The 26,193-nt window shown below is 47.5% G+C and overlaps 1 protein-coding gene across 4 annotated transcripts in view; it reads right to left on the bottom strand.

Annotated features, from left to right (window-relative positions):
- Window positions 1-26,193, bottom strand: part of LOC140409039 (potassium/sodium hyperpolarization-activated cyclic nucleotide-gated channel 1-like) — a 478,762-nt gene that overhangs the window by 32,791 nt on the left and 419,778 nt on the right. For all 4 annotated transcript variants that reach the window (XR_011940266.1, XM_072497079.1, XM_072497078.1 and 1 more), the window contains one exon: window positions 3,189-3,353. Coding sequence is in view for 3 of the 4 variants with exons in the window: in XM_072497079.1 (XP_072353180.1) it covers window positions 3,189-3,353 (165 nt within the window). In the remaining variant the exon portion in view is untranslated. The remainder of the gene's footprint in view (window positions 1-3,188; window positions 3,354-26,193) is intronic.

Raw genomic sequence — 26,193 nt, 5'->3', positions numbered from 1 at the left:
ATTTGGCAGGAGCGTAAAATTGGCAATATCAGACAAAGTTCTGATGAAGAGTTCTATTCGATTCAAAACATTAACTCTGTTTCTCTCTCCACAGATGGTGCCAGAGCTGCTGAGAATTTCCAGTGTTTTCTGTTTGTACCTCAGATTTCTACCATCTGCAGCATTTTGCTTTTAATATCCCATTATAAATTTGTTAATTTTTCTTTCCATTAGTTTCCTTCTATAACGGATGGCTGTTTTGATATTGCTTGTTTTATACTTCCAGTAAAGTCGTGGGTTTTAGCCTACTTGTTTCTCTGCAGAAACTGGTTGGAACAACTCTGATGAAAATGCAACTCAAAAAAGCCTGTAAAGGTAAAAGATGTTTGACTTTCAAGGTCAGAGTTGATAATGAAAAAACGTGAACTCTGAATAATCCATCTCTAAGATCATAATGAAGCCAGGGACACTGGAGCGAGGACAGTTACATCCATTCGCAATGTACCTTTTTTAACAGTTCGTGAGATGGGGGTACCTATGGCTAAATTCACAGTTATTGCCCATCCTAATTGCCTTTGAGAAAGTGCCTTCTTGCACCGCAGCAGTCCATGTGGTGTAGGAACACCTACAGTGCTGTTTAGAAGGCAGTTCCAGGTTTTTGACCCAGAGGCAGTGCAAAAATGGAAATATAGTTCCAAGTCAGGCAGGTGTGTGATGGTGGTGTTCCCATGCACCTGCTGCCCTTCTAGATGGTTGAGGTTGTGGGTTTGGAAGGTGCTGTCTGAGGAGCCTCGGTGAATTCATGCAGTACATCTAGTGACGTTGTAGGTTTTAGTCAACTTGTTTCTATTTAAGTCGTTGTTTGTTGGTGGTGGAGGGCGTGAATGTTGAAGGTGGTGGATGGGTTGCCAATTAAGCAGGCTGCTATGTGCTGAATGGTGTTGAGCTATTCGAGTATTGTTGGAGCCACACTCATCCAGGCAAATGGAGAGTAGTCCATCATACTCCTGACTTGTAGAAGGTGGGCAGATTTTGGGGAGTCAGAAGATTAATTACTCTGCAGAATTCCCAGCCTGTGATCTGCTCTTGTAGCCACAGTATTTATATGGCTGGTCCAGTTCAGATTCTGGTCAACGGTAACCCCCAGAATGTGGATTGATCATTCCTATAAATTATTCATATGGGTTGCTGAATAAATGAACTGTGTTGAAGGTGTACTAATTTGTATGTAAAAAGTAAAAATGAGTTCATAGCATATGTTTTTATAAGCTACAGTGTTAAGTTAGCAGGGCAAACTTTGTTTCATTTTTCTTCATACACAATAACTTTTTCTTGTTTAACAACATGAAATCTTGTGGTATAGTTAACTGCTGGGTGTTCTGGTCTTACATATTAACGGTCCCCAACAGGATCTTATCAAAGCACAGAGAGGTTCACTACAATGAAACAGTGTCAACCTTCTCCAAAACATTTTCCTTTTGACATTTCCGAGAATTCAATAGCTTGTATAAGAACTCTCATTTGCACGGACAGCAAATTGCTGCTACTCCACTTGTCCAGCGTTTAATTCTCACTCAATCTTTTGCTGATCTAAGAACCTAAGCATTGACTGTGTTCTATGTTTTGTAGCAGGATTTCTGATTTGAAACCTTTGGTTCTGTGAAACATATGTAGGTATTTCTTTTTGTTCAGCACACCCGGTGTTAAACTTTCCATGACTGTGGCACAGATGGGAAATTTGGACATGCTCCAGATGGTTGGCCCTCAGAATTTTCCATTAGGGAAGAAAATTCCGGAGGCTAAAATGGATATCAATTCCTGGGGGCTATGAATTGGACTTGTGCCCAAATTTTCAAGATGCACTCCCTATTGCACCAAATTTTAGCTCTGGAAGCATCAAATACAGCAAATTATCTCAGTGTCCATGCATAAAATGAGTTATTTGGAACATATTTCCTGTAAGCAACTCAAAACTTGCAGTAAAATTTCAGGAAAGCAAAAAGAGCTGCATTTAATGGAGCTGATTCTGATTGGGGTGGGGGTGGGGTGGGGGGAGAAGTCTCACTTGCTGGCTCTCCAGCCGGCAGGAGCTCCGGGCCTCCTTCTTTGGGGAAGGACCATCAAATTAAGTGCCACTCAGAAGGAAAAAACAGTTCAGACCAATATTCTTATTTCTCCGTTTTGCAGTTTTTTTCTGACAGTGGAGGGCCTTCCTCGGGATCAAGGACCTTGCCTGCGATTGCTGGTCGTGGTTCTCACATGAGTTAATTTGGGTGGCGGCGGGATGAAGCCCTTAAATTGGCATTAATTGTTTATTTAAAGGTCTCAATTAGCAGCGGGTGGGAAGGCTATCCATGGGACTTCATGCCATGGCTGGAGGATGGAAGGACCCCACCCATCAGGTTCCTGCCTGATTAAATACTACCCTCCATTTCCGCCCATTGGATTAACAGTGGCAAGCAAGTCAAAGAGGAACATATAAGCAATATAATGGTAAGGGGAGGCGTGAATAAAAATATCTGAGGAAATAAATGTTGAAAACTTCGACTTAGGCTTTTGAATGATGTAATTTGCAAACTTAGAAAGAGAATGGCAACTTAGGTTATTAATTTATTATTTGTCATCAATCATAGCGGAGCTTCTGAAATAGGGGAATGCTTTAGAAATTGGGCAACTACTGTATGACTAGTGACAGTGACTGTGTAAATGGAGTTACTCTGCATTAGAGCAGACATCAAAGTACTAAACAGTAAAACCTCCTCCACTCCAATCCACACAGCCCCTATGAAATTGTGCAGAACATCCCTGTCCTCTGTGCAACAGGAAAACAAAGGGCGGAGCGACTCAAAGTACAAATTAGGCTTTTCAGCAGCTTGCAAGCTCAGAGGAAGATGCAAAGTTGAAACAAAAAATAAAATGCAAAACAGAGATTTTAGACTTTTCTAAGCAATGGCAATGTTTTCAAAAATCGTTCTTGACCATGATGCATAGAACTAAATATCAATGTAATTCCCTTTTCAGAAATATTTTGTTTGCAAGGAGAATGGAGGGTATGAATATCAATTATAAAATTGGCACAGGGAAAAAAAACATTTCTCTGTAGTTACCATTATTTCTGTTTTTAAGTGACTGATTTGCACATTGTAGAATTTAACAGTTTACCTACGATCACAGTTGGTGCAATAGCAGCACAAAGTAAATGAACATACCAATTCTGTTCAGTCTGTCAATTGCCACAGTTTCAAATGCTCTTCGCATCATTGGGTATTGCTCCAGCACTTCGTTGAAATGGTCCACAGAGAGAGAGTAGAGTCGACAGTATGTGTCAGCTTTCACACTGGCCGTACGCCGTCCTTTGGTGAGTAAGCAGATTTCTGAAGTGGGATAGACAGAAAAAAATTCAATGACAAAGATCAAATTGACCGGGGACTCCAACATATCAGTTTTTTAATCGAACATTAATGCAATAAATTGATCTGGAATGTTGTTATTTGTCCCAGTCATTTCAGTTTTGGGGTGGGGTCTACTGGGTGGAATAAATCTTGACAGAAAATGTTTCTTTCTGAAATGGGGATTGCGGTTTTGTTTGCAAGGACAATAGAGGTTATGAATATGAATTATAAAACTGGCACAGGGATTTTCAACGGTTGCAGGAGAATGTCATAACTACTGTTGTCTAACCCTAACGTGGGAGATGAAGAGTTGCTGTAATCAATCTCAGTGTCCCATATCATCTAGAAGGACAAGGACAGCAGACACATGGGAACACCACCACCTGGAGGTTCCCCTCCAAGTCACTCACCATCCTGACTTGGGAATATATCACCGTTCCTTCACTGTTGCTGGGTCCAAATCCTGGAACGCAGTGCCTAACAGCACTGTAGGTGTACGTACACGACGGGCTGCAGTGTTTCAAGAAGGCTGCTCACCACCATCTTCTCAAGTGAAACTGGGGGTGGACACTAAATGCCGGCCTAGCCAGTGAAGCCCACATCCTAAGAATAAATGTTTTTTAAAATGATTTGGTTCACACACCTGGGGCAGGATTTTTCGAATGGTGGGGTTTCTCATCCCATCACTCATAGAATTGACAGGAAATGCATCTCTTCCAATCACAGCAGCCCCTCAGCAATTTACCACTCTGAGGATGGTTATGTGGCTGGAAACAGGACGCTGCCTCTTGTTCAGGCTTTATCAGAGAGCTACCATCAAATATGATTGCTGGCAGCTCTGCAGTCCCAACAGCATCAGTGGAAGCAGTGGTCAGAACTGGGCCTAAAACCAGTCCCCGGAGTCAAAGTCCTGGAGTCCAAAACCAACTAAGTGCAAAGGGGTGTTGAGGCCGAGTATGGTGGGGAGAGCGGATTATTGATTGAGAGGTGGGGAGTGGGGGGTTGGAAGGGAGAAACCGAAGTGGGTAAACCTTGTGGGACATAGCACACGATCGAGAAAAGGGAAACTTAAGGGAGGCATCCCCTTTCGACGCGAGGTCCGAGCAGCGGCACCTGTTCGGTTTCCCCTCTGCCTCTTGAACTTTAAAGTTGAGTCGGGATTGGAAGTGGCCCTTAGGTAGGCAATAGGCCTCATCAAGCCCACATAGAATTGAGTACAGATCGGGGTTGGGCCAGAGGATAGTAGGAGGACCACCTGAGGACTTTTACATGACGCTCACCCACTGACATAGGCAGGAGAGGAACCATAAAAACTTGCACTTGATTTTGAACAAAATTCTTGTTGAAAAATATACATGTCTGACAACTTTGGATATGTTGATATTATAATACCTCAGTGCCCAAATAAGGTAGTGGAAAGCTGCAATGCTCATGCAAGTGGTATCTAATACATGACACCTGCCTCAGAATAGGGGGGAAATGGAGATCTAAATAGAAAATTAATAACAATTTGGTGAAATTAATTTAATGCTTTGTGAACTGTATTGATTGTGATACTAGGTAACTGCACGCACCTACATTTCTCTGACTGAAGTTCCTTCTTTTGTCTCAGGCGAATGTAAAAAATCCCGTGGCACTATTCAATGAGCAGGGAAGATCTGACCTATATGTATCCCTCAACTAACGTCACCAAATCAGAATATCTAGTTATTATCTCGTGGTTATTTGTGGGTCTTGCTGTGCACCATCTGGCTGCTTGCTGCCTTTCCACACGTTATAACAGTGACTACACTTCCAATGCACTTAATTGGCTGCAGAGTGCTTTAGGACACCCTGAGGTCATGAAAGGTTCCACATAAATGCAAGTTCTTTCTTTCCTTGGTTGTTTGCAATCACGATCGCATAAGTCATTCAAATACGGAGCAGAAGTATTCTGTTATTGTGCAGAAAGACAATTAGCTAGTTGGAAGCTGGAAGAATTATTTTAACTATGCGAAGTACGGGAAGTAAATGAGAGCAAGAACCTCTTGCTATTCGTGAATGTACATCAACATTCTACAGCTTTTACTGTTAACCTGCTGCTGACAAATTAGTGGTGGCCAATGAGATAAAAGTTTTCAATGCCCAAGCAGACAAAAAGAATCTCTGAATTCATGCTCAACCAGTAGCGCAATCCCTGTATTTACCTTGAATAAGTGGACTTTGTATATATCTAATCAGAACTGGGGCCGAGGTGGGCAGCTAAGAATCAGAACATTGTCTCATAAAGATAACTAGTTGAATTATTTAAGGAGGTCACTAACGTGGTAGAACAAGGCACGTCTATGGATATCATTCATAATCAGTAAAGTTCCACACCCAGGGTGGGAATTGGGGGACATCATATTGAACATGGTTGGAAGATTGGTTAGGAGAACAAAAAATAGAGGTAATAGGTATGTACTCCAAATTGGCAGGATGTGGGAATGGTAATCCCAGGGGTCAGTACTGGGACCTCAGCTTTATAGAATATTTACAACTGGGGAGACAAATGGAATTGTGGAGAGGCAAAGAGATTTAGGGGTCCAAGGCCAGAAATCATTAAAAGGTGGTAAGCAGGTCCAAAAGAATAATTAAAAACATGAGTGGAACTTTGGCTTTTATCACAAGAAGACTGGAATAATATGACATGGAAGTAATGATACATTAATATAAAGTTATAATTAGACTCCATTTACAACACTGTGTTCAGTGTGGGGCACTGTACCTCAGGAAGGATATATTAGCCTTGGAGGTTTTACTGTGCAAATTCACTAGAATTAGACTAGGGCTGAGCAAATTAAATTGTGAGACCAGGTTGCCTAGACTAGGGACCGGGAGTTCCCGTCCTCCTCTGCGGCGTGTATACCCGCGGTGCAGGCGACTCGCCATTGGCTATCAGCTGGATCATCCAGTCCCGTCAAAGGCGGTGGGCAACTGCGTTGCTCACCAGCTGCACTGCCAGGGAATTCGCTGTGGGGTGGGGTAGCCTTTGGCAGGACTGGAGGATCCCGCCAGCAGGAAGGGCTGGAAAATCCCGGTCTAGGTTTCTTGTCTTTTGTGTATCGAAGATTAAGAGGTGGTCTAATTGAGCTGTTTGATTAGATTACGTGAGTTGATAGAACCATAGAATTCCTGCAGTGCAGAAGGAGGCCATTCAGCCCATCAAGTCTGCACCGACCCTCTGAAAGAGCTCTCTACCTACGTCCACTCCACCGTCCGATCCATGTAACCCCATAACATCACCTAACTTGCACATCCCTGGACACCATGGCCGGGATTCTCCAGACGTATCTGCCCGGCGACCGGAACCTCTCGCTCATGGTCCGCGTCCCATTCGTGGCTATCTTGCGGCAGGTGGGGCGGAAGGATCCAGCCCGATGGGGCAATTTAGCATGGCCAAACCACATAACCTGCACTTCTTTGGACTGTAGGAGGAAATGCGAGCCCCGGGAGTAAACCCACGCAGACATGGGGGAGAAAGTGCAAACTCCACACAGACAGTTCACCCAAGGCTGGAATTGAACCCGGGTCTCTGGCGCTGAGGCAGCAATGCTAACCACTGTGATAGGGTAAATACTGAGTATAACATTAAAATTAGAGCTTGTCCATCGTTGGATATTGTTAGAAAGCACTTCTTTCACATATAGTATAGTTGAAATCTCGAACTTTCTTCCCCAGAAAACGTTTGAGGTTGGATGAATTCAATTGTCAAGCTGAGATGGATACGATTTTTGTTAGCAAACAGTTACATCACAAAGTTGAGTAAAAAGGATTTGATTGAATGGAGGAATACACTTGAAAAGCTAAATGGCCGACTCCTGTTCCCATGCCCCTGTATTTTTTCAAGAGTACATTTAAATGTGGATGACTTTTGTTTAATGTGCAATAACATTTTTAAAATGTTTTGAAATGAATTTAGAGTACCCAATTATTGTTTTTCCAATTAAGGGGCAATTTAGTGTGGCCAAACCACTTAACCTGCACATCTTTGGGTTGGGGGGGGGGGGGGGGGGGAAACCCACGCAGATGCGGGGAGAATGTGCAAACTCCACACGGTATGTGTAATATAATATTATGCATGCAACACATCCTAAGGTTGACATATCAAAAAACGGGGTCAAATCAATGAAGGTTCTAATGAAACAATTTTCAAAAGTTGTGATTTTTCCTCTCACTCACACAAAATTTTATTTTATTTTGAAATAATAAGTACCAGAAAATTAACTGCACAAATTAGGATAATTTTGACGATAAAATGAAACACCGTTCATAGCTCCACCAGTGCATGAGTGGATGAATGCATTGCTCAATGTAATAGTGAGCCACATAGATGAGGAAGATGTCAGGAATAATCATTGGTTTCAGCCGACTGAACTAATTTCAGTCAAGGTCAGTAAGAGTATGATGTATACACCTGAGTATGATGAAGCTAAAAAGAAAATAAGAAATGCACGAACGAGGGCTAAAGAGAAATGATATAATGAGATATCAGATGAAATGATAGAGCTGGAAATACATCATAAATGAGAAATGAAAACAGTAAGTGCTGGGAAAACCGTCTGGCAGTCTGTGGAAAGGAAATCAGAGTTAACATTTTGAGTCCAATGTGACTCTACTTCTGAACTCAAAATGAGGGTTATGCACCGGAAGGTGAAAGTTTTGACACATGGGGCGAAATCCTCCATAATCGGCGTGATGTCCGCCGACCGGTGCCTAAAATGGCGCAAATCAGTTCGGCATTGCGCCGCCCCATCTTGACCGGCCGAGCCCTAACCTTGAGGGACTAGGCCCGCGCCAGACTGATTTCTGCCCTGCCAGATGGCGGGAAAGGCCTTTGGTGCCCCGCCAGCTGGCTCGGAAATGACATTGCCGGGCTGCGCATGCGCGGGAGCATCAGCGGCCGCTCACAGCATCCCCGCGCGTGCGCAGTGGAGGGGGTCTCTTCCGCCTCTGCCATGGTGGAGACCGTGGCGAAGGCGGAAGAAAAAGAGTGCCCCCACGGCACAGGCCCGCCCATGGATCCGTGGGCCCCGATCGCAGGCCAGGCCACCGTGGGGGCACCCCCCGGGGCCAGATCGCCCCGCGCCCCCCCAGGACCCCAGAGCCCGCACCACGCCGCCTTGTCCCACCCGGAAGAGAGGTGGTTTAATCCACGCCGGCAGGACAGGCATTCCAGCAGCGGGACGTCAGCCCATCCGGGCCTGAGAATCGCCGTGGGTGGCCCACCAACCGGCGCGGCGCGATTCCCACCCCCACCGAATCTCCGGTGCCGGAGATTTCGGCAACCGGCAGGGGCGGGATTCACGCCAGCCCCCGGCGATTTTCTGACCCAGCGGGGGGTTGGAGAATCCCGCCCATGGAGTGGGCTTTTCCGTGTTTCGAGGCGGCCCCCCATTAGGCGCTGCTGTTGTCAATGGGGATTCCCATTGACTGCACCTCTTGCTGCCGGGAAACCTGCGTCATCAGTCTGGAATATCCCGACGGCAGGACCAGAAGATGCCCCTGCTGTGGTCGGCTGGAAATCTCCGGCCACGGAAAGAAAGCGATAACAAAAGCATGAAAGACAAAGATGATAAAATATTGTTCGAAAGGCATGTATTAGCAAAAGGATGGGCAGAATATATAAATAAATATATAAATATGAAAATATAAATTAATCCAAAAGATGTGCAGGTTAGGTGGATTGACCATATTAAATTGCCCCTTATTGTCGAAAGGTTATGTGGGGAGTGGGCATAGATAGGGTGCTCTTTCAGAGGGTCAGTGTAGACACGATGGTCAGAATGGCCTCCTTTTGCACTGTACCAATTCTGTGGTGCTAATCTATGATTCTGCGGAATTGTATGGTGATCCAAATTGAGGACTCCTCAAGATATAGGAGCAAATGATGGACCATTTACATGATCTGCGTCCCGCCCGTGGTGATCTTTTGGCGAGTGGGGCAGAAGAATCCATCCCATTGACATCGGAGGTAAAGAATGCTTTGGAATTGATGAGTACAGGAAAAGATCCCAGCATAGATGAAGTAACAACAGATCATCGATAAGCCCTTGGAGGAACAGTATTAGCAGTGAAAACAGAAATTTGCAATCATATATACCAAAGGATTCATTCCAATGACTTGAGACATTCATAATTCATTAAGTGAGGGGAAGGGGTGGCATAGTACTATTGTCACTGGACTAGTGAGACCCAGAGTAATATTCAGGTTCCAGGTTCAAATCCCACCACCGCAGTTAGTGAAATTTGAATTCAAGAAAAATCTGGAATTTAAATTCTAATGAACATGAAACCATTGTCAATTGTTGTAAAAACTCATCTGGTTCACGAATGCCCTTTAGGGAAGGAAATCTGCCATCCTTATCTGGTCTGGCCTACATGTGATTCTAGATCCATAACAATGTGGTTGACCCTTAACTTCCCTTCAAAGGGAAACTGAGGATGGGTAATAAATGCTGGCCTAGCCAGCGATGCCCACGTCCCATGAATGAATAAAATAAGTTACCTTAGAAACATGAAGCAATGGAGTGCAATCAATTTTGAACTAAACTCAATGAGTCATCTCATTAAACTGATCTTGAAAATCATAATAGAAAAAAGAATAACACATTTGAAGCAAAAAATGGTGAAACACAGTCTGGATTTAAATCTGGAATAGGAATAAGAGAGGGAAGATTTAACCTCAGAACAATCTTCGATAAAGAGGCTTCATAGACTATGAAATATGTTTGACTGTGTTTAGCACTAAAAACTAATAATAGTTACATGGAAGTGCTGATGAAGTATGACTTTGACTGTAAATATGTGAGATTTATCTAGAGATTGGGACCAAATAGTCAGCATCAGGCTAAAAGATGGACAATCAGACATGTTTCAAGTGAAGAGAGGAGCACGACAAGGCTGTGTACTGTCGTCAATATTATTCAATATGTACACAAAACAAATATTCAGAGAAATAGATGTTCTTCTAGGGGTAAAATTGGGGGCAAGAACACAATGGCTTCTGGGACATGGAGGTCTCAGCACTATATTTGCAGAATCAGAAGAAGACATACAAATCTTTGCAGATCAAGTTCAATCTGCAAGTTTTGAGTATGGTTTGAGCACAAACAGCAAAAAAGCAAAAACAAAGCTAATTAGAAGGAATACATTGGAAAAAGACTACAGCTAAGCTGAAAGTATCACACTAGAATAATAATAATAATCTTTATTGCCACAGGTAGGCTTACATTAAAACTGCAATGAAGTTACTGTGAAAATCCCCTATTTGCCACACTCCAGCGCCTGTTCGGGTACACATAGGGAGAATTTGAATGTCAAAATTACCAAACATCACGGGCGAGATTCTCCGACCCCCCGCCGGGTCAGAGAATCGCCGGGGGCCGGCGTGAATCCCGCCCCCGCCGGTTGCCGAATTCTCCGCCACCGGAGATTCGGCGGGGGCGGGAATCGCGCCGTGCCGGTTGGCGGGCCCCCCCCCCGCGATTCTCCGGCCCGGATGGGCCGAAGTCCCGCCGCTAAAATGCCTGTCCTGCCGGTGTAGATTAAACCACCTACCTTACCGGCGGGACAAGGCAGCGCGGGCAGGCTCCGGGGTCCTGGGGGAGGCGCGGGGCGATCTGGCCGCTGGGGGTGCCCCCACGTTGGCCTGGTGCGCGATCAGGGCCCACTGATCCACGGGCACTCTTTCCCTTCCGCCTCCGCCACGGTCTCCACCATGGCGGAGGCAGAAGAGACTCCCTCCAATGCGCATGCGTGGGAATGCCGTCAGCGGCCGCTAACGCTCCCGTGCATGCGCCGCCCGGAGATGTCATTTCCCCGCCAGCTGGCGGGGCACCAAAGGCCTTTCCCGCCAGCTGGCGGGGCGGAAATTCGTCCGGCGCCGACCTAGCCCCTTAAGGTTGGGGCTCGGCCCCCAAAGATACGGAGCATTCCGCACCCTTGGGGCGGCGCGATGCCCGACTGATTTGCGCCGTTTTGGGCGCCAGTCGGTGGACATCGCGCTGTTTCCGGAGAATTCCGCCCTGATCTTTCGGGTTTTTTGGGAGGAAACCTGAGAACCCAGAGGAAACCGACGCAGACATGGGGAGAATGTGCAGACTCCGCACAGAAAGTGACCCAAGTTAGGAATTGAACCTGGGATCCGTGCGCTGTGAAACAACAGTGCGAACCACTGTGCTACCGTGACACCCATGTGCTACCGTGCCACCCATAGAATTAGAATAGTAGTTAAGTGTGTCTATTTAGGACAAGTTATAACAGAAGATGGTAGATTGGGGCGCGATTCAAGGGACTTAAAACAAAGTCCGCTTTTGTGCACATTTGGCAGTGTAGCGCCGGGAAGTACCATGCTATTCATCACTTTGCCTTATTTGTTTGGCCTTGAGGGTAGTGGGAGGGGGGGGGGGTTGCATCTGAGGCTGCACTTGAAGAGATTTTGGCTGGCAACTTGATCTCGCCAGCAGGAACGGCTGCTCTCAGATTGGGGCGTCATGTTGTCCGACTGCCCCGATCTTCCCCCCACCTTGCCTTCTGGTCCCCCTCTCATGCGCACCGCCCCCCCCCCCCCCCTCCCCAAATTCTCTAGGCCCCGAGGAACTTCCCTCATCCCTTTCCCTCTGGGTCTGACCTCAGACAATACCAACCTGGTATGTGGGCTTTGCTAGCCTGGCACTGCTAGGATGCCCGGTGACTCTGTCAGGCTGACTGTGCCAAGGTACCCAGGTGCTAGGAATGCCAGGGTACTTGCCCTGTCCCCAACCACTCAGGGCTTTCCAAAGGCCCGCGAGAACCCTTGAGGTGCTGTTATGCCAGTACTAAACGGCGCCCAGACGAGGTTTTGCAGGTTCGGTTGTTGAGTCCCCGGCACCAGGTGAATCCGGCATCTGGGTATTTAAATGATCCATAACGCTAATTTAAATATTCAGATATGGATCTTACCTAGCGAGAGTGAGATTCAGATTGCACCAGGTGGAGTAAGTTGGGTGACTCGCGATCATCCCGGCGCCTGGCGCGGAGCGGAATTTGGGGCTCTCGCGCGATTCACCCGTTGCACCTGGATCCACACCGGGTGCAGCGGGGTCACTGAATTGCGCCCATGATGTCAAAATTAGAAGGTGAAATGGAGGCTATGTTAACAACAAGAACATGCAAGCCTGGCAAAACAACTCATACTACATTTTATACACTTCCCTGTATTCCTCAGAAACCTGGACAAAATATCTCAGTGGAAGGAAATAGAGGCCTTTCAAATGGAGGCAAAGACACATGCTAAACATTCCACATACAGACCATAAGGCCAAAGAAGAGATTCTTGAGGTAGCAAGAACAAAACAAACTCCAAAAAGTGTGATCCTCAAATGAAAATATCAGCATTTCTGCCACTTGCTCAGAGCTGAAAAGCTGTAAAGATCTCCTCTAGAGGGAAAGGTGGAGAGGAGTGGAAAGAGGCGATTGACATAGGCGGAGATGGATGTTGGATGTCACGGAATAGTTGAAGACAAGTTACAAAGGATATGTGAGGATGGTGCAAGACAAGTGTGGCATATCAGGACAGCAAATCTCCTGATGGATGTCTCTGCAAATCAGCAGCAGTCCGTATGAACAATACCATTGGCCTCAACATCTCTTAGGAAGTAAAGAATCAGCCACTAGTCTGATAGGCCTGATGGCCATCTGGAGACCCTTATGTGTAAGTGTGATACATGGACAGAATTGGAACAAAAATGGTAAATGCTGGAATTGGACAGCAGATTGGATATCTACTGGAGAGAACAAGTGAGGACCCTTCTTCAGAACTGGAAAATATTACAGATGAGCAGCATTTAAAAAAGGAACAGGACAAAGAAAAAGGTGAGAGAAAGAAAAATAGGACTTTTGAGCTTGTTCAGTCATTCTATTAGATTGTGGCTGATCTGTACCTCAATTCCATTTACCCACCATTGCTCCATTTTAATTAATAATTTCACCTAACAAACATCTATCAAATGCAGTAAAGCCGGAGGAACAACATCTTTCTGCTTGATACTTTGCAGGTGCTTGGCCTTAATACTGACGTTATGAATGAAAGACTTTGGGGTACATGAGATTATGTACCCCAGCAGCAAGCAATACTTAAGCAGGTGAAGGGTGAAATTAGAAAATGAACAGGATGGAAATAACTCCTTGCATTTGGTCACAGAATTGATTGATCGTGTCTCCTCATTCCTGTGCCAAGGAGTCAGCTATTAGTTAATTTTTGAAAGTTTAGCATCTGAGAAATAAGAATTCCATCTGAATCAACTGCTCTCCATAGCCCTCTCCTCTCAGTACGGAAAAGGATTACACCACTGCTTTGAGTTTCAACTTAGCACCCGAGGCACCATGCTAAAACAGCTGAGCATTGCTTTCTAAAACTCCAGCTGGCAGGAAAGGACAATGCTGAGTGTCATTTCCCAAGGCAATGGAATTTTTACAAAAATCAGTAGACAGCCCCGTGCTGCAACTGCTCTCAGTACAAAAGTGCTTGTGATGAACCTTAGTTTAATTTGCTAGAATATGGAACAAAGTTAAGTCTATAGCTGAACTAATCTCCTTTCTTGTTATTGTTCCTCACAATGCTATCGGTTCCATCTTAATTTACTAAAGAGCCTTTCTATTTTGCCACTGTGGCTACGTATAGCACCCGTCAAGACATTGTGAACAATAGGAGCAACAATCAAAATTGAGCATTTACATTGAGCGCATAGAACAGAAACAGGTCATCCAACTGTTCTATGCAGCATTTAGTCTATACACTAACCTCCTCCCATTCATCTTCATGGAACCCCATCAACATATCCTTGTTTCCTTTCTCATTTCTGTGCTCATCCAGCTTCCCTTGAATTCATCTGTACTATTTTCCATCAGCAACTCCTTGCACTAGCATATTCCATATTCTTACCACTCCTTTGATGAATATGGTAGCCATCACAAAGGAGAAAGTGCTAGAGAAACTAAGAGGTCTAAAAATTGATAAATCACGGAAAGTCCCAGAGGATTGGAAAATCGCTGTTGTAACCCCCCTGTTCAAGAAGGGAACAAGGAAAAAGATGAAAAATTATAGGCCAATTAGCCTAACCTCGGTTGTTGGCAAGATTCTAGAATCCATTGTTAAGGATGAGATTACTAAATTCTTGGAAGTGTAGGGTCGGATTAGGACAAGTCAGCATGGATTTATTAAGGGGAGGTCGTGCCTGAGAAACCTGTTAGAGTTCTTTGAAGAGATAACAAATAGGTTAGACCAAGGAGAGCCAATGGATGTTATCTATCTTGACTTCCAAAAGGCCTTTGATAAGGAGCCTCACGGGAGACTGCTGAGTAAAATAAGGGCCCATGGTATTCGAGGCAAGGTACTAACATGGATTGACGATTGGCTGTCAGGCAGAAGGCAGAGAGTTGGGATAAAAGGTTCTTTTTCAGAATGGCAACCGGTGACGAGTGGTGTCCCGCAGGGTTCAGTGTTGAGGCCACAGCTGTTCTCTTTATATATTAACGATCTAGATGACGGGACTGGGGGCAATCTGGCTAAGTTTGCCGATGATACAAAGATAGGTGGAGGGGCAGGTAGTATGGAGGAGGTGGGGAGGCTGCAGAAAGATTTAGACAGTTCAGGAGAGTGGTCCAAGAAATGGCTGATGAAATTCAACGTGGGCAAGTGCGAGGTCTTGCACTTTGGAAAAAAGAATAGAGGCATGGACTATTTTCTAAATGGTGACAAAATTTATAATGCTGAAGTGCAAAGGGACTTGGGAGTCCTAGTCCAGGATTCTCTAAAGGTAAACTTGCAGGTTGAGTCCGTAATTAAGAAAGCAAATGCAATGTTGTCATTTATCTCAAGAGACTTGGAATATAAAAGCAGGGATGTACTTCTGAAGCTTTATAAAGCATTAGTTAGGCCCCATTTAGAATACTGTGAGCAATTTTGGGCCCCACACCTCAGGAAGGATATACTGGCACTGGAGCGGGTCCAGCGGAGATTCACACGGATGATCCCAGGAATGGTAGGCCTAACATACGATGAACGTCTGAGGATCCTGGGATTATATTCATTGGAGTTTAGGAGGTTGAGGGGAGATCTAATAGAAACTTACAAGATAATGAATGGCTTAGATACGGTGGACGTAGGGAAGTTGTTTCCATTAGCAGGGGAGACTAGGACCCGGGGGCACAGCTTTAGAATAAAAGGGAGTCACTTTAGAACTGAGATGAGGAGAAATTTCTTCAGTCAGAGAGTGGTGGGTCTGTGGAATTCATTGCCACAGAGGGCGGTGGAGGCCGGGACGTTGAGTGTCTTTAAGACAGAAGTTGATAAATTCTTGATTTCTCGAGGAATTAAGGGCTATGGAGAGAGAGCGGGTAAATGGAGTTGAAATCAGCCATGATTGAATGGTGGAGTGGACTCGATGGGCCGAATGGCCTTACTTCCGCTCCTATGTCTTATGGTCTTATGGAATAGGTTGCTCCTGAATCCCGTGTCATATTTATTAGTAACACTTTTTTATCTATAACCTAGATTCATGACCACATCACAAATCATGGAATCACTGAATAAGACAGCACTTACAAGGCTTTATGCCCTATGTGACTGACTTGGTTATTTGTTAGAGCTGTCCAACTAGCCCCACTCCCCATCTCTTTCCCAACAATCCCATTTTCTTTTCAGGTATTTATCCAGTTCTCTTTCAAAAGGTACCAGTGAATCTATTTCCACCACCCTTTCAGACAGTGTATACTGGGTAATGACAACCCTTATTTTGTGAAATAAACTTTTCCACATGTCGCCCTGGCTCTCTTGCCAATCATCAAATATCTGTGAGCTCTCCTTTTCACTCTGTCAAGACCATTCCACCAGTATGTCTGTGCCTTCTTGAAATCTCTTACTTTCCTCCACATAGTTTACGACATTTGTGAGTTTCATTAATCTGCAAACTTTGTATACCAAAGTCTAGATTATTAACATATAGCAAAAATAACAGTGTTCTATGACCAACCCCAGATTACACCATTGTATATATTCCCCACTGCTCTCTGCTTTTTATTCCAAAGCCAGTTTTGTATCCACACTTGTCTCCATCCCTTTAGTCTCAAATGCTGCAATTTTGTTAGCAGCTCTATTATGTGATTGTTTGCCAAACATGTTTTGAAAGTTCATATGCACATCACTGCCCTCACCAATCCTTTTCATTAATTCTCATTCAATTTAGTCAAACATGATTTGCCTTTAACAATCAGTGCTGACCTTCATTTTTTTTAGACCATGGTTTTCCAAATGCGACTTACTGTTGTCTCTGATTATTGTCTCTGAGAGTTTCACCATCATTGATGTTAAACTGACTGGTCTATTTTGTCTGTATCCCTTCTCCATTTTTAAAGAAGGGTGTAACATTTGCAATCCTCCAGTCCTCGGGCTCCACTCCTATATCAAAGGAGGACTGGATCATTCTGGACAGAGTCTGCACATTTACCACCCTCAGCTTGCTTAGTAACCTAGGATCATTTTTCTAAACTGAAGGCTACCAACCTTTTAATATCATTATCTTATACAATATTACTATTATACCCTATTTACTGCGATAGTGGCAGCATCGTCTTCTCTTATGAAGAAAGATGCAAAGTATCTAGGACAAAGGTTCAGCACAACATCATCGGCCGAAGGGCCTGTTCTGTGCTGTATTTTTCTATGTACTATGTACTCATCTGGTATACCAGCAATGTCTCTGCCTCCACCAGAATATATAGTTTTTGGTCCCCAATTGGTCCAACCTTCCTTCAACTACTATTTTACCATTTACTTGCTAAGACTTTTGTGTTCCCTTTTATATTAGACACTAATAATATTGTTATAAGGTATTTTCAGCACAGCAACAGGACATTTGGTCCAACTGGTCCGTATTGGTGTTCATGTTTCACACAAGTCTCCTCTCCTCTTATTCATCTAACTCAGTGGTTTTCAAACTTTTTTGCCGGGACCTATTTTTATCAACCAGCCATCCTTCAGGAGTAACGCTGGCCGACCTTCGGGACCCACGCCGGCCGATCTTCACGAGTCACCATTTTCACTTACCTTTAATGTAGCAGGTGAGCCTGCTTGGTCCTCATAATGTCATTTGTGACATTAAATGTTACATTTTGTCATTAAATGTTACATTTCTTTTTATTAATAAATTTAGAGTGCCCAATTAATTTCTTCCAATTAAGGGGGCAATTTAGCATGGTCAATCCACCGAGCCTGCGCATCTTTGGGTTGTGGGGGCGAGACCTACACAAGCAAGGGGAGAATGTGCAAACTCCACACGGACAGTGACCCAGAGCCGGGATCGAACCTGGGACCTCGGCGCAGTGAGGCAGCAGTGCTACTCACTGTGCCACTTCACTGCCCTCAATGTTACATTTCTGATAATGACTTCAGCTGATGATTTAGATCTCACTGCATCCATTGAAAAAAATCTAGAGGTTTGTCCTCGAACTTGCCATGCTTAGTCTTCAAATGCCTTTGAAGTTTTGAGGGTTTTAAACTCTCATTTGCCAGTGCTTCTCTGCAAATAACACACAAGAACATTGAATCCTGATTTGCAGTGGCACAATTTATAAACCCACACCTCAAGTAATCATCTTTATGCCGCTTTGTTCCTGTTTTCAGACTTTTCTTCATTTGTTGTTCACCAGAGGCTCTGAAGTTCACAATAGCACTGCTGGCAGCTACAAACTGGAGTAATCTCTCCCGTGCCCAGAACACGTGACGTCAGTGTACAGGGTGCATGACCTGCTCTCTGCCTTTACTCCAGGAAGAAAGACTCCAGCAATTTGAAAAAAAAAATCTCCTCCTTTCAGTGCACTAACGTCAGGATGATGCATTCTACCTAGCTGGGCTCCGGGCCTGCACACTGCTGAGGGGGCACGCATACGCGGAATGGCTGGCAGTCTGAAAGCTGGTCGCGGCCGGCATTTTAAAAGCCGGTCACACCATTGGGCACTACTTGGGTGATCGGGAATGCCGCGATGCATGATCCCACGATCGGGAACGCCACAACGCATAGCTCCACGATCGCGAATGTAGTGAAGCTTGACCCCACAAACCTCCCGCGCCCACGACCCACCCACAGGTCGTGACCCTGGGTTTGAAAATGACTGATCAAACTCCATCAATGTATACTCTATTTCTTTCAACCTCATGTGTTTATCTAGTTTTCTGTTAAATGAATTAATTTGCCTTGATTACTCTTTATTTCCATGCTTTTCTGCATAAATGTGATACAGTGAGCTGTTTAGATAAGGCCTCACTTACTCTATAAGTGATTTTGAGATAGTCAGTATATAGATTTTCTTAAAACTATTTATTTACATTATTTACAAAGATCTCGTGGAAGGTATATTGCTTCTCACAGGGGTATCATCAGCTATGGCTCCAATCATGCACAAACTAGATGTTTCTGTGTCTTCTCTTGTAAGCCCGAAGCTGTTTGGTATCTTTCAAACTGTCACCTATAGAGCTCACATTGTTGTCCTTGCTGCAGACCCTTAAAATGATGGAAGGGTTGTGGAAGGGCTGGTGGCTGTTCATTAGCTGTCGACATTGTAAATGTTTCACTGTCTCCTATCGTATTATTTTTGTTCTTCTGCATTGTGAAGTGGAGCTGTTCCAAGGTCTTCACCCATGGGTTACCAATCTGTGGTCTCAGTTTCTTAAACTGTAGCCTTCAGCTCTGCCAATGTGTTTTGTAGGTTTCACCTACTCCATGAGTGACTTGGAAATAGTCAAATATAGTTTTTCTTGAAACTATTTATTTATACTATTTACAAAGTCGTCATGGAAAGGACACTATTCTCTGTAAACAGCCTGATCTGTCTTTCCCTCTTGGAGAGTTTGAGTCACCTGAGCCTGATGTCATGCGAACATCATCATTGACAATGTCTAAATAGCATAAACATTAACCATTTACTTTACACCGCCCCTCAGTATAATCTCAAAGCTGTTACATTATTTTGTTAAAGCAGGCTTGATCAACCTCTTCACTTGGGGGGACCACCTACCCATTTTTTTCCAACTCAAGGGGCCGATGAGCTAATTTCAGGACTATAAGGGGCGGGTTCTCCGACCCCCTGCCGAGTCAGAGAATCCCCGGGGGGCAGCGTGAATCCTGCTCCGCCGCTCTGACGCTGGCTGCCATATTCTCCGGCGGCGGTTTTCGGGCGGGGATCATGCAAGGCCGGTCGGGGGCCGTTGATAGCGGTCCCCCGGCAATTCTCCCGGCTCCGATGGGCCGAGCGGCCGTCAGCTTCTGGCCAGTCCCGCCGGTGTGAATTGGACATGGTCCCACATGGCGGGACCTGGCTGGTAGGCCGGCTGGTGCAGTACACAGGGAGGCGTGGGGGTATCCGGCCTCAGGGGGGCCCCCAAAGTGGCCTGGCCTGCGATCGGTGCTCACCGATCTGCGGGTGGGCCTGTGCCGTGGGGGCACTCCTTCCTTCTGCGCCGGCCCCTGTAGGGCTCCGCCATGGCCGGCGCGGGGAAGACACCCCACTGCGCATGCGCTAGAATACGTCGGCCAGTCTGCGCATGCGCGGAACCTCTCCGGCGGTTCTGCGCATGCGCTAACTCGCGCCGGCCCTTCGGCGCCGGCAGTCACGGCGCCAACCTCTCCACCGCCGGCTTAGCCCCCGCAACTTCCAGTCGGCCCAACGCCGGAGTGGTTCGCGCCATCTTCTACGCCGGCGTCGGGCCATCGCAGGGATTCGGGAGAATCCCGCTTAAGGTTTGACACAACATTGCACGTGAATTTCAAAATAAAGTTGAGGAAGGAAGAAATGAAACAACTTGCTGAGTGAAAATAAAGCAATGCCAAAGCAAGAAATTGATCTTTTAAAAAGAGCAATTAATAAAGATGACTATTAGAGTGTTAGAGAGACAGAGTGGGTTTGTCTGGCTCACTCCCAATCCCTTGATGCTCACTTACTCACCTTCATCTAATGTGGGAGTGGTTGTGAACTAGACAACCACACCACACACACACCACTTACTCATTCTTGCATTCATTCGCTCACTCTCCTACACTGTTACGATCGCAGCTGATGTTATAACTGGACGGGAAGATTCCTGAATGGAACCCTGGCTCAAAAGACCACGGGCGAGATTCTCCGACCCCCCGCCGGGTCGGAGAAACCCTGGGGGGCGGCGTGAATCCCGCACCGCCGCTCCGACGCTGGATGCCGTATTCTCCAGCGCCGGTTTTCGGGTGGGGTTTGCGCCGCATCGGTCGGGGGCCATTGGCAGCGGCGCCCCCTGGCAGTTCACCAGGCCCCGATGGCCCGAGCGGCCGTAGGTTCCTGGCCAGTCCCGCCGGCGTGAAATGGACATGGTCCATCACGGCGGGACCTGGTTTGTCGGCCGTCTAGCAGGGTCCTCGGGGGGGGTGCGAGGGGATCCGGCTCCGGGGGGGCCCCCACGGTTGCCTGGCCTGGTCCTCGATCGGGGCCCACCGATCTGCGGGCGGGCCTGCACCGTGGGGGCACTCTTTCCCCCCACGCCGGCCTCTGTAGAGCTCCGCCATGGCCGTCATGGAGAAGAGCCCACCTGCACATGCGCAGGAAGCACGCCGGCAGGTCTGCGCGGAACCCCACCGGCGGTTCTGCGCATGCGCCAACTCGCGCTGGCCGTTGACCGCCGCTTGGCATGGCACTAACCCCTCCGGCGCTGGCCTAGCCACCGGAAGTGCAGAGGATGCCGCACCTTCCGGTTGGCCTGACGCCGGAGTGGTTCGCGCCGCTCTTGGCGCCGGCGTCAGGCCATCCGGCCAGTTGCAGGAGAATCCCGCCCCACAATTTTAACTTATTTTTATAAAACGTGAAGGGACAAAGTCACAAGACGACTAATTAGTTTTAACAATGAAAAAAAAACATTTATTAAACATGGAAAGATTGAATTAAAATACAATATTCCTTTTCCCCATCTATAATTTTGCAATTAGGATTAACACAATTACAATGTACATCTTGAGCTACAATGGTCTCATTAACACACCAAGTCCCTTTCAAGCACATTGCTCTCTGAACCCAAGTGAATATCTGTAGATTTCTTCAAAATCTTCCCAGATGATTCTTATGCCATTAACCACCTTGTCTCACTGAACTCCGGCTTGCACAAGTTCAAATTCCACTTTCAAAAGTTACACTTCCAAATCTTCTTTTAAATGATGCTTTCCCTACACTGTTTCTATCAAGGTTTTCAGGTTTTACATCTCCCCCTTCAGGTTTCTTTTGTCTTAAAGACTTTTACAGAAACTCCGAGGACCAGCTACTGATTTCCACAATTATTTCAAATAATACCTCCCAAAGAGCAGTAATTTCTCACAAACCTTAACACTACTGCAGATATCTTTCTGGTCTCTGGCGATCCAATAACTTTTCAACTCTCTGTGACTTTACTGAACAGTAATCTGTTCCGGTTCCCAGTTTCCTCTGTTCCGTTAAGTCAAGATTACTTGAAACTTCTTTTCAACTCACTAGTTTTCTTAATTAGCTGGACTTTATATTTTTGGCATCTGTTTTCTTAACCATTATGCCATAGTATGGCTTTTCTTCTAGCAAGGCTGAGAGAGATGTTCCTTCTTTAGCATTCTAAAAGCAACTGCTTCTAGCAGAGCTGTGAGAGCTGCCTTCTCTCTCACTGGTTATCTCCAACTGCTCTGGCTTCCAGTTAAAATTAAAAACAAAAGAAAATTCTTCACTCTGGAAAGTGGTCTCTGGTTGCTAAGCGACGCCTGCACACCTTGGCAGCCTACTTATTCTTCATGCTGTAGCCCTCGCTAAGCACAATGGAAACACGGTTGGTGCTTAACCAACCTGCACACATACAAACACCTTTGTCCAGCATGAATTGAACTATAGGTTTTAACGTTCCAGGCACAGAGACATTGAATTAAACCCAACTAAAACTATACCTTATTTCTAATGTTTACCGATACAAATAAAAATCTCTTAAAACTGCCTTCATTCTCCTAACACATACTCACATGGCTGCTCTCCCTGTCACTGACTCTCCTACACCCACTCACTCTCACTCCCACTCACATCATTTACACTCTCTCTCCCCTGCACCTTTCACTCACTCATTCCCACACCCACTCTCAGTCACTCTCCCCAACAACCATTCTCTGTCTCATTCCACTATTCCAATCTCACTCTCTAACATCCACTCTCTTTTTGTCTCTCCCACACTCAATCAGTCTCTCTCTCTCCAAAACTCACACAGTCTCTCTCTCTCCCGCACTTACTTGATCTCTCTCTCCTGCGAGTTACTTCATCCTCACCATGCAATCCCCACCACCTCCCCAGGCGACGGGCATCGCCGTCTCCAGCCTCCTCTGGCCCAACAGAGTGTCTCTTCCTATCCCACCCGGCTGGGCAGTGTGTCTCTCCCTATCCCACCCGGCTGGGCAGTCTGTCTCTCCCTATCCCACCCGGCTGGGCAGTGTGTCTCTCCCTATCCCACCCGGCTGGGCAGTCTGTCTCTCCCTATCCCACCCGGCTGGGCAGTGTGTCTCTCCCTATCCCAACCGGCTGGGCAGTGTGTCTCTCCCTATCCCACCCGGCTGGGCCGTGTTTCTCTCTCCCTAATCTACCTGGCTGGGCAGTGTGTCTCTCCCTATCCCAACCGGCTGGGCAGTGTGTCTCTCCCTATCCCACCCGGCTGGGCCGTGTTTCTCTCTCCCTAATCTACCTGGCTGGGCAGTGTGTCTCTCCCTATCCCACCCGGCTGGGCAGTGTGTCTCTCCCTATCTCACCCGGCTGGGCAGTGTGTCACTCTCCCTATCCCACCCGGCTGGGCAGTGTCTCTCTCCCTAATCCACCCGGCTGGGCAGTGTGTCACTCTCCCTATCCCACCCGACTGGGCAGTGTGTCTCTCTCCCTATCCCACCCGGCTGGGCAGTGTGTCTCTCGCTATCCCACCCGTCTGGGCAGTGTGTCACTCTCCCTATCCGACCCGGCTGGGCAGTGTGTCTCTCTCCCTATCCCACCCGGCTGGGCAGTGTGTCTCTCGCTATCCCACCCGTCTGGGCAGTGTGTCACTCTCCCTATCCCACCCGGCTGGGCAGTGTGTCTTGGATTGGATTGGATTTGTTTATTGTCACGTGTACCGAGGTACAGTGAAAAGTATTTTTCTGCGAGCAGCTCAACAGATCATTAAGTACATGAGAAGAAAAGGGAATAAAAGAAAATACATAATAGGGCAACACAACATATACAATGTAACTACATAAGCACTGGCATCGGATGAAGCATTCAGGGTGCAGTGTTAATGAGGTCAGTCCATAAGGTGGTCATTTAGGAGTCTGGTGACAGTGGGGAAGTAGCTGTTTTAGAGTCTGTTTGTGCGTGTTCTCAGACTTCTGTATCTCCTGCCCGATGGAAGAAGTTGGAAGAGTGAGTAAGCCGGGTGGGAGGGATTTTTGATTATGCTGCCCGCTGTCCCCAGGCAGAGGGAGGTGTAGATGGAGTCAATGGATGGGAGGCATGTTCGTGTGATAGACTGGGCGGTGTTCACGACTATCTGAAGTTTCTTGCGGTCCTGGGCCGAGCAGTTGCCATACCAGGCTGTGATGCAGCCCGATAGGATGCTTTCTATGGTGCAACTGTAAAGGTTGGTAAGGGTTAATGTGGACATGCCAAATTTCCTTACTTTCCTGAGGATGTATAGGCGCTGTTGTGCTTTCTTGGTGGTAGCGTCGATGTGGGTGGACCAGGACAGATTTTTGGAGATGTGCACCACTAGGAATTTGAAACTGCTAACCATCTCCACCTTGGCTCCGTTGATGCAGACAGGGGTGTGTACAGTACTTTGCTTCCTGAAGTCAATTACCAGCTCTTTAGTTTTGCTGGCATTGACTGAGAGATTGTTGTCGTTACACCACTCCACTAGGTTCTCTATCTCCCGCCTGTGTTCTGACTCGTCGTTATTCGAGATCCGGCCCACTATGGTCGTATCGTCAGCAAACTTGGAGATGGAGTTGGAACCAAGTTTTGCCACGCAGTCGTGTGTGTACATGGAGTAGAGTAGGGGGCTAAGTAAGTCCCTCTCCCTATCCCACCCGGCTGGGCAGGGTGGCACTCTCCCCCACCCGGCTGGGCAGTGTGTCTCTCTCCCTATCCCACCCGGCTGGGCAGTGTGTCTCTCCCTATCCCACCCGGCTGGGCAGTGTGTCTCTCCCTATCCCACCCGGCTGGGCAGTGTGTTCCTTTCCCTATCCCACCCGGCTGGGCAGTGTGTCTCTCCCTATCCCACCCGGCTGGGCAGTGTGTCTCTCTCCCTATCCCACCCGGCTGGGCAGTGTGTCTCTCTCCCTATCCTACCCGGCTGGGCAGTGTGTCCCTCTCCCTATCCCACCCGGCTGGGGAGTGTGTCTCTCCCTAGCCCACCGGGCTGGACAGTGTGTCCCTCTCCCGATCCCACCCAGCTGGGCAGTGTGTCTCTCCCTATCCCACCCGGCTGGGCAGTGTGTCTCTCTCCCTATCCCACCCGGCTGGGCAGTGTGTCTCTCCCTATCTCACCCGGCTGGGCAGTGTGTCTCTCTCCCTAATCCACCTGGCTGGGCAGTGTGTCACTCTCCCTATCCCACCCGGCTGGGCAGTGTGTCTCTCTCCCTATCCCACCCGGCTGGGCAGTGTGTCTCTCTCCCTATCCCACTCGGCTGGGCAGTGTGTCTCTCGCAATCCCACCCGCTGGGCAGTGTGTCTCTCTCCCTATCCCACCGGGCTGGACAGTGTGTCTCTCCCTATCCTACCTGGCTGGGCAGTGTGTCCCTTTCCCTATCCCACCCGGCTGGGCAGTGTGTCCCTTTCCCTATCCCACCCGGCTGGGCAGTGTGTCCCACTCCCGATCCCACCCGGCTGGGCAGTGTGTCTCTCTCCCTATCCCACCCGGCTGGGCAGTGTGTCACTCTCCCTATCCCACCGGGCTGGACAGTGTGTCTCTCCCTATCCTACCTGGCTGGGCAGTGTGTCCCTTTCCCTATCCCACCCGGCTGGGCAGTGTGTCCCTTTCCCTATCCCACCCGGCTGGGCAGTGTGTCTCTTTCCCTATCCCACCCGGCTGGGCAGTGTGTCCCACTCCCTATCCCACCCGGCTGGGCAGTGTGTCCCTTTCCCTATCCCACCCGGCTGGGCAGTGTGTCTCTCCCTATCCCACCCGGCTGGGCAGTGTGTCCCTTTCCCTATCCCACCCGGCTGGGCAGTGTGTCCCTCTCCCGATCCCACCCGGCTGGGCAGTGTGTCCCTTTCCCTATCCCACCCGGCTGGGCAGTGTGTCTCTCCCTATCCCACCCGGCTGGGCAGTGTGTTCCTTTCCCTATCCCACCTGGCTGGGCAGTGTCTCTCTCCCTATCCCACCCGGCTGGGCAGTGTGTCTCTCTCCCTATCCCACCCGGCTGGGCAGTGTGTCTCTCTCCCTACCCCACCCGGCTGGGCAGTGTGTCTCTCTCCCTATCCCACCTGGCTGGGCAGTGTGTCCCTCTCCCGATCCCACCCGGCTGGGCAGTGTGTCTCTCCCTATCCCACCCGGCTGGGCAGTGTGTCTCTCCCTATCCCACCCGGCTGGGCAGTGTGTCTCTCTACCTCTCCCACCCGGCTGGGCAGTGTGTCTCTCCCTATCCCACCCGGCTGGGCAGTGTGTCTCTCCCTATCCCACCCGGCTGGGCAGTGTGTCTCTCTCCCTATCCCACCCGGCAGGGCAGTGTGTCTCTCTCCCTATCCCACCCGGCTGGGCAGTGTGTCTCTCTCCCTATCCCAC

Source organism: Scyliorhinus torazame, chromosome 3 (assembly GCF_047496885.1).
Source record: "Scyliorhinus torazame isolate Kashiwa2021f chromosome 3, sScyTor2.1, whole genome shotgun sequence".
NCBI classification, from domain to species: domain Eukaryota; kingdom Metazoa; phylum Chordata; class Chondrichthyes; order Carcharhiniformes; family Scyliorhinidae; genus Scyliorhinus; species Scyliorhinus torazame.
This window is presented reverse-complemented; position numbering and strand designations above follow the sequence as displayed.